Source organism: Microtus oregoni, unplaced genomic scaffold, assembly GCF_018167655.1.
Source record: "Microtus oregoni isolate MIOR12 unplaced genomic scaffold, Mior012 000098F_ref0000018, whole genome shotgun sequence".
NCBI classification, from domain to species: Eukaryota; Metazoa; Chordata; class Mammalia; order Rodentia; family Cricetidae; genus Microtus; species Microtus oregoni.
In genome coordinates, this window is record NW_024544711.1 from 932,771 (window position 1) to 941,142 (window position 8,372).

The 8,372-nt window shown below is 45.9% G+C and overlaps 1 protein-coding gene across 1 annotated transcript; it reads left to right on the plus strand.

Annotated features, from left to right (window-relative positions):
* Window positions 1–50: 50 nt before the first annotated feature.
* LOC121443024 (kinesin-like protein KIF20A) lies at window positions 51–8,341 on the plus strand. The gene is made up of 19 exons (XM_041644708.1): window positions 51–332; window positions 739–921; window positions 2,636–2,725; window positions 2,814–2,933; window positions 3,529–3,667; window positions 3,769–3,956; window positions 4,033–4,162; window positions 4,305–4,499; window positions 4,590–4,701; window positions 4,792–4,860; window positions 5,008–5,151; window positions 5,272–5,437; window positions 5,547–5,711; window positions 5,836–5,975; window positions 6,085–6,187; window positions 6,772–6,967; window positions 7,071–7,162; window positions 7,499–7,636; window positions 7,997–8,341. Exons 2-19 carry the CDS (start codon window positions 760–762, stop codon window positions 8,309–8,311), a joined length of 2,664 nt encoding a protein of 887 aa, XP_041500642.1. The 5' UTR covers window positions 51–332; window positions 739–759; the 3' UTR covers window positions 8,312–8,341.
* The last annotated feature ends 31 nt before the right edge of the window (window positions 8,342–8,372 follow it).

Here is an 8,372-nt window from a genome sequence, read left to right on the forward strand (position 1 = left end):
ATATCAGCTGAAACCTCAAGAAAGAAACGTCTAGATCTAGAGAGAAGTAAAGAGCGAAGCGAGACGAATCCGGTAACGAACATCTACGAATTCCTGACAGTTGTTAACCCGGACCCACATTACTAGAGGTCAACCAGAAGCAGTCTCCCGGTTGTCTCCGCCCCCCTTCGCTTTCTGATTGGCCGGACGAGCTCAGCGCGCAATTTAAAACATTGTACGAGGAACAAAGCTGCGCCTCGTGGGCGGAGTTGTGCTCTCCGCCAGCCAGAGCCTTGGTTCGGCTGCTGGGTGGAAGCTGGGATCGGAGAAGCAGCGAGGTAGACCGTCTTCGGGTAAGTGCGCTTAGGCTGGAGCACGGTTTATCAGCTCTTGCCTGCGTGGCATAGTCCACAGAACGCCCCCGTGTCTTCTCTAATTCCTGAGTTCTCACCGTGATCTTTGGAGTGAGGTTGGAAAAGTACCCTAGGGTTCCTGAAGCACACCTGCTCTGCTAGGCCTGTAGACAGCCTTTGGGGAACGCTAGATATCTCTCGGTGCCAAGTCGCCCTCAGAAATGCAGCCTCGGGCTGGATTATTTTTCTCATTCTCTTCCACTTAGCTGATAATGGTATATAGTCGCGACGTAATGTCCTGGGCAAGGTTATTCCACTCACCGGGGAATTGTTTCTAACCCATAGGTTTGCACTTTCTCTGCATGAATGCTCTTCCACCCATTTACTCTTGTCTCTTGTCTTTTAGACGTTGGCTGACTCTCTTGCTATGTCTCACGGGATCCTTTCTCCGCCAGCGGGCTTACTGTCTGATGAGGATGTTGTAGTCTCCCCCATGTTTGAATCCACAGCTGCAGATCTGATGTCCGTGGTTCGAAAGGACCTGTTGTCAGACTGCTCTGTCATCTCCACCTCTCTGGAAGACAAACAGGTAAAGGAGTTGAGTGACTTAGGGGCAGAAAATGATACCTGCAGCTTAACAGTTCTTTATACAAGGTAGTATGAGATCAAAGACCAGTAATCCCGAAGAAGTGAAAGATCAATTAAAAATTAAGGGCAAAGCTGGGCCTTGTGGATCTCTGAGGGTAGCCTGGTCTACATAGTAAGTTAGTGCCAGGACAGCCAGCACTACACAGAGAAACCCTGTCTAGAAAAGCCAAAACACAAAAGAGGGCAAACAAGTAGAAAATAGAGTTTATATTCTTTTTCTTTTCTTTTTTTTTTTTTTGGTGACAGGGTTTCTCTGAAGCTTTGGAGCCTGTCCTGGAACTAGCTCTAGAACCTGGTCTAGTAGACCAGGCTGGCCTCGAACTCACCGAGATCCGCCTGCCTCTGCCTCCCGAGTGCTGGGATTAAAGGCGTGCGCCATCACCGCCCGGCCTAGAGTTTATATTTTTAAGAATATTATTGACGGGCCGGGCCGTGGTGGCGCACGCCTTTAATCCCAGCACTCGGGAGGCAGAGGCAGGCGGATCTCTGTGAGTTCGAGACCAGCCTGGTCTACAGAGATAGTTCCAGGACAGGCTCCAAAACCACAGAGAAACCCTGTCTCGAAAAACCAAAAAAAAAAAAAAAAAAAAAAAAAGAATATTATTGACATTATAGTCATGAAATACCCCATTGTTAAATCATAGATACGAGGGTGTGAGAATACGTTTGCTATGTCCTAGGTTCAAATCTCAGCACTGCATACAATTGTTTGCACAGAACCATGGTGGTCTTAACTAGGTAGAATGGAATTCATGTTTTAATAATTATCACAGCTGCCAAAGCTTTAGCCTTTCTTTTGTAGGCCAAAAATTTCTCAGTAATAGCTCTATTCATGCTTGGAGCCAAACTTTGTTGGAGAGGGGCTGCCCTGTGCTTGGCAAGATGTTTAGTAGCATTTCTGGCCTCTAGCCACTAGATGCAGTATCTCTTCACTAACTAGAACAGTGTCTTGGGAATAGAGAGACATTCTCTAAACATCTGCTGAGTAAATGGGATGACTGCTATTTAATGTCGTCCTTCAGAACTGTGTTCATGGTCTCCTAATTACTATGATGAAATTGGGTCTTGGATTCACGCATGTCTACTCTTACTTGTTATTGTTGGATGTATGTTTGGTATGGATGTATATGTGATGGGGATACGCACATGTAGAAGTCAGAGGACAGCTTCGGAGAGTCAGTTCTCTTCCATTCTTATATGGATTTCTGTGACTGAACTCAAGTTGGCAGGCTTGTTTAGTAAGTAAACTGAGCCATCTTACTAAGAGTTAAGAGTCCTTCTTGCCAGAGAACCTAAGTTAAATAAACAAAAATTGTTTATTCTGAAATAGTCTTTGTAATCAAGACTGGCTTTAAATTTCTGATTCCCCCATTTCTTCCTAGTGGATGTTGGGATTACAAGCATGATGCCTGGTGCATACTGGTTTTCAAATATCAACCGATTCTAACACAGATCACTGGTATAGCTAGCCAGATTTAGAGGACAGTAATGAGACAGGGAAGGGTAACAAAGTTCATGTGCACTAGAATTATTGTGGAACATTTGCACAGGGCTACTTAAGGTGGAATGAGGAATTGGTAGCATGCTTCCTAGGAACTGGGCTGTTTGCCCATTTGCTTAGAAGTTAACTCTGTCCTGGCTGGAATCTGTTACAGGCTCCATTTGAGGACACTGCGGAGAGGGTCAAAGTTTACCTTCGAATCAGACCCTTTTTAACTTGTGAGTTGGACCGACAAGAAGATCAGGTGAGGATAAGGTGAAATGGTATAGTACAGAAGAGGCTCATTAGGAACACTTCTTTACTGTGCTGACCTCTGCTTTCTGCCTTCTCAGGGCTGTGTCCTTATTGAGAATACAGAAACTCTTATGCTACAAGCACCCAAAGACTCCTTTGCCTTGAAGAGCAATGAGAGGGGAATTGGTCAGGCCACCCACAAATTCACCTTTTCCCAGGTATGCAATACTGTTGTATGAACTAGACCCAACACTCGGGAAGTTTTATTTGTTCTTTAAAAGATTTCTACCCGAGTGTGAGTTCTCTATATGTGTAGCTATTAATTCTGGGACCCTTACTGTATGTGCTAATCAGTGTGTCAGGTACTTTATGTACATTGATTCCTGCTGATACTATCATCACCTCTTCCCTGATAAGCATATTGTGGCTCATAGTACAGTGAAGGTAATTTTGCTAACGCCATAGAGCTAGTAAGTGGGAAGACAGCGCTGGGATCCAGATCCAGCCATCTCCAAACCCATGCTTACAACCAATGATATTTTCCCCTTGTATGCACAGTGTCACAATAGCATTAAGTATTTAATGTGGAAGAAGGGGACTAGCAGAGTGTGGCTGAGTCTTCAGCATTTAGGAACAGCTGGAGTTCAGTAGGAAAACCTAGCTGAGTGGTCCCCAGGAAGGAATACACCTACCAGTCCTGCACAGGAAAACCTAGCTGAGTGGTCCCCAGGAAGGAATACACCTACTAGTCCTGCACAGGAAACAGGTGGCAGGTGAAGTATGGCAGGCCTCTGATAACAGGTCTATTTCTAGATATTTGGGCCAGAAGTGGGCCAGGCGCCCTTCTTCAATCTGACTGTGAAGGAGATGGTAAAGGATGTACTCAAAGGGCAGAACTGGCTCATATACACATATGGAGTTACCAATTCGGGGAAGACTTACACAGTTCAAGGTAAGTAGTAAGCTTGAGCAGGGTAGTTAACCCAGGATCTAATGGTTGTCTTTACCTTTTGGTGCCCTGGGTAAAAGATATTATCCCTGATATTCTTCCAGGTACTACTAAGGATGGGGGGATCTTGCCCCGGTCCCTGGCTCTCATCTTTAATAGTCTCCAAGGCCAACTTCATCTGACACCTGATCTGAAGCCCTTGCTTTCCAGTGAGGTGATCTGGCTAGACAGCAAACAGATTCGCCAGGAGGAAATAAAGAAGCAATCCTTACTAACTGGAGGCCTTCAAGAGGTAAAGTAGTAAGAAAGCTGGGATAAAGGGTAGAGTTCAGGAAAGATTTGTGCTTATCTTCTCTTTGCTCCTTCAGGAGGAGCTGTCCACCTCCTTGAAGAAACGTGTCCACATTGATAGTCGGATAGGTACCAGCACCAGCTCTGACAGTGGCATTGCTGGGCTCTCTTCCACCAGTCAGCTCAGCAGCAGTAGCCAGCTGGACGGTACGTACATGTGGGCTGTGCTGGGCAATGGTGGGGACCCACTAGAGATTACAACCTGAAATCCATCTTTTGAAGTTCCTGTAGACCAAGGCAAGATGAACTGCTCCGTGATTAATGACCTACACATTGATTTTTCTCACAGTAACAAGTCATTCATGGGCACAGCCAGACACTGCTCCAGTAAGTGTCCCAGCAGACATCCGCTTCTCTGTTTGGATCTCCTTCTTTGAGATCTACAATGAATTGCTTTATGACCTGTTAGAACCACCTAACCATCAGCATAAGAGACAGACACTGCGGCTGTGTGAGGATCAGAATGGCAATCCTTATGTGAAAGGTATACAAAGGTAGAGGAACCTGATAGAAAACCTGGAGGCATGTAGGGAAAAAAGGGGGCTAAGTGTTCCCACCTCTTTCTTGGCCACAGACCTCAACTGGATCCATGTTCGCGATGTTGAGGAAGCCTGGAAACTCCTGAAAGTGGGTCGCAAGAACCAGAGCTTTGCCAGCACCCACCTGAACCACAACTCTAGTCGCAGGTGAGTTGTGAAAATTAACTCTTTGCTGTGTCTAGGAAGCCTTAGCCCTCCACCTGATCATGGGCAACATGATATTTTTCTCCTTTTCAGTCACAGCATCTTCTCCATCAGAATCTTGCATCTTCAGGGAGAAGGGGATATAGTGCCCAAGATCAGTGAGTAAGTTTTTCCAATTAGAAATTTAATCATCTTGGTCACCTGGTTGTAGGGGCGAAGGGTAATATAATTCTCAAAGGAACTAGCTGTTCCCAGAATTATATAAGCTATGAGTTCCTCACATCAGGTCCTACACATTATTCCATCCAGACTGTCACTCTGTGATTTGGCTGGCTCAGAGCGCTGCAAAGATCAAAAGAGTGGCGAGCGGCTAAAGGAGGCAGGAAACATTAACACTTCTCTGCACACACTGGGCCGCTGTATTGCTGCCCTGCGGCAAAATCAGCAGAACCGGTAAGCTGTGGGCTAGGATGGCCTGGGGCTTGGTGATTTGGTCAGTTCTACGTCACCTGTAAGGATGGTGTTTGGAAGCCCCTTTATGTTCACAGTGCTATTTTTCTGATTCTGTGCAAGGTCAAAGCAGAACCTGATTCCTTTCCGCGACAGCAAGTTGACTCGTGTGTTCCAAGGCTTCTTCACAGGTCGAGGCCGTTCATGTATGATTGTCAATGTGAATCCCTGTGCATCTAACTATGATGAGACTCTTCATGTGGCCAAGTTCTCAGCCCTTGCCAGCCAGGTATGAAGCTATAGGCATGATGATTGTACTTAATCTGGACTGGCAACCTTAAAATAATCCTTAGAAACTGGTAAACGAGTTGATTAAGTTTTTTCTTTTCCTTCTCTAGCTTGTGCATGCCCCACTTATGCATTTGGGGATCCCTTCCCTGCATTCATTCATCAAGGAGCATAGTCTTCAGGTAGCCCCTGGCTTACAGAAAGGGGGCAAGACTGACTCAGACCTTGATGACCATCCTGAAAAAGAAGCTGACATCTCTATGTATGACAAGGAGGTGAGAATACAAGAAGGCTCTAGGATAGCAGCTTGATGGCTGCACATTTTCCACAGGGTGCTCCAGATGGGTTCGGGCCTTTTACTGCAGGATTTAAGATCTCTGACAGGCGCGTTCTTCCTAGGAGCTACTGCAGGTGGTAGAAGCCATGAAAACACTGCTTTTAAAAGAACGACAAGAAAAGCTGCAGTTAGAAATGCAGCTCCGCGAGGAAATTTGCAACGAGATGGTGGAACAGATGCAGCAGCGGGAGCAATGGTGCAGGTACTGCTGAGTGGCCCCTTCTAGTGAGTTACCTGTGAGAGGGGACAGAAGACTGGGGCACAGGGTTGTCCCTTAGTTTCACTCAGAATCCTCACTACCCTCCTGTCAGTGAGCATTTGGACAACCAAAAGGAACTACTGGAGGAAATGTATGAAGAGAAGCTGAAGATCCTCAAGGAATCGTTGACAAGTTTCTACCAAGAAGAGATTCAGGTGAGTTTGCCCCATTCAGTCCCAACTGCCATGTAGACTTCTGTCACTTGGTTGTCTGAGATGAACAAAATTTTACTTATATTTAATTATTTATTGGTTGATTGATTTTGTGGGACAGGGTTTCTCTGTGTAATAGTCCTGGCTTTCCAGGAACTCTGTGGACTAGGCTGACCTCAAACCCATCTGCCTCTGCTTCCTGAGTGCTGGGATTAAAGGTGTGTGTACCTACCTAAGTTATATAAACTCTAGTAAGAACAGGAATATAAGTCATTTTTCTTCATTTCTCTTAGTGTCTCGTAGTTATCTGAATTTAAATTCAGGGTCTAGCGTCAAGATTTATGTTCATTTATTTGGGCAGTGGTGGCATAGGCCTTTAATCCCAGTATAGCTAGGCAGATCTCAGTGAGTTTGAGGCCAGCCTGGTCTACCAAGTAAGTTCCAGGACAGAACTGTTACACGGAGAAACTCAAAAAAAGAAAAAGAAAAAGAAAAAACAACCAATCCCCAAAAAATGTTCATTTAATCAGGTCCTTTGGTTATTTCTCTGACCCTGGACAGAATTGTGCTCTCTGTTTCCCTCTTAGGAGCGGGATGAAAAAATTGAAGAGCTAGAAACTCTGTTGCAGGAAGCCAAACAGCAGCCAGTGGCTCGAGTGTCAGGGTCTGAACTGTCCTTACGGCGGTCACAAAGGCTGGCAGCTTCTGCCTCCACTCAGCAGCTCCAGGAAGCAAAAGCTGAACTAGAAAAATGCAAAGCAGAGCTGAACTATGCCACTGAAGGTGAGGAAAGAGCCTCAACTTGTCTGCTTGCTGCTGTTAAAGAGGTAAGCCCAAAGCTGGAAAGCCATGTATTAAATGTGTTTATATTCTGTTTCCCTCCCAGAGCCACAGAAGTTCCAGCAAATGGTGGAACCACCAGCCGTAGCCAAGCCCTTCACCATTGATGTGGATAAGAAGTTAGAGGAGGGCCAGAAGGTTTGTAACCTTTCTGTTATCAAAGGGAATTTATGTGAGACTGGGTTTTTTTTGTTTTGTATTTGGGTTTGTATGTGTGTCCCCTGAGGAATGGCTATTTCATTCAGAAAGCCAGCTTTTGTTTTTGCTTTACATTTATTTATTTGTGTGTGGTAATGTGGAAGCCACATGGGTTCCATGTGAGTTCCTGGGATTTAACATTTAACTCAGAATGTCAAGCTTGGGGGACAAGTGCCCTCACCAGCTAAGCCATCTTACCGGCTCCCAGCCTCCTTGAGTCTCGTCAAATGGCTGCTGTGGTTGATTTTAGCCACACTCTGATTCCTGCTCTTTCAGAATATAAGGATGCTAAGGATAGAGCTTCAGAAAATAGGACAGTCTCTCCAGTCAGCAGAAAGGGCCTGCTGTCACAGCACCGGGGCAGGAAAACTTCGCCAAGCCTTGACCAACTGCGATGACATCTTAATCAAACAGGTGAGGGCAGCCTAGATACTCCTCCCCTTCCCAGGCCCATCCAGTGTCTATGTGAGAAGGGAACTGAGAACAAAAGAGAAAGGTGTACTAGTGAAAAACTGTCATGATGGGGGTGGAACCCAGGGCTTCAGGCATGCTACACAGGCACTCTACCACTAAGCAATGGCATTTCTCGTTGGTGTGTGCTGATGCCAGAGATCTTAAAAGGCTAAACAGAAATGTTCACTTCTTAGACTGATACCTAAGGGCAGGCTGAAATGTTTTTAGAAGATGATAGGGTCTCACTGTGTAGCTCTGGCTGGCCTAGAACGTAGAAATGCTGGGGTTAAAGGTTCAATCTCTAACTTCTATGTTACTTAGAACCAGACCCTGGCTGAGCTGCAGAATAACATGATGCTAGTGAAACTGGACCTTCAGAAGAAGACAGCCTGCATTGCTGAGCAGTATCACACTGTGCTGAAGCTCCAAGGCCAGGCTTCTGCTAAAAAGAGGTTGGGAACAAACCAGGAAAACCAGCAACCAAATCATCAACCCCCAGGAAAGAAACCATTCCTTCGAAACTTACTTCCCCGAACACCCACCTGCCAGAGCTCAACGGACAACGGCCCTTACGCGCGGATCTTGCGCTCTCGGCACTCTCCTTTGCTCAGGTCTCCTTTCGGCAAAAAGTACTAAGGTTGTGGGGATGACACATGCTTGTCGCCCTAAGGTTGGTGAACTGCTCAACTTTTAAGTC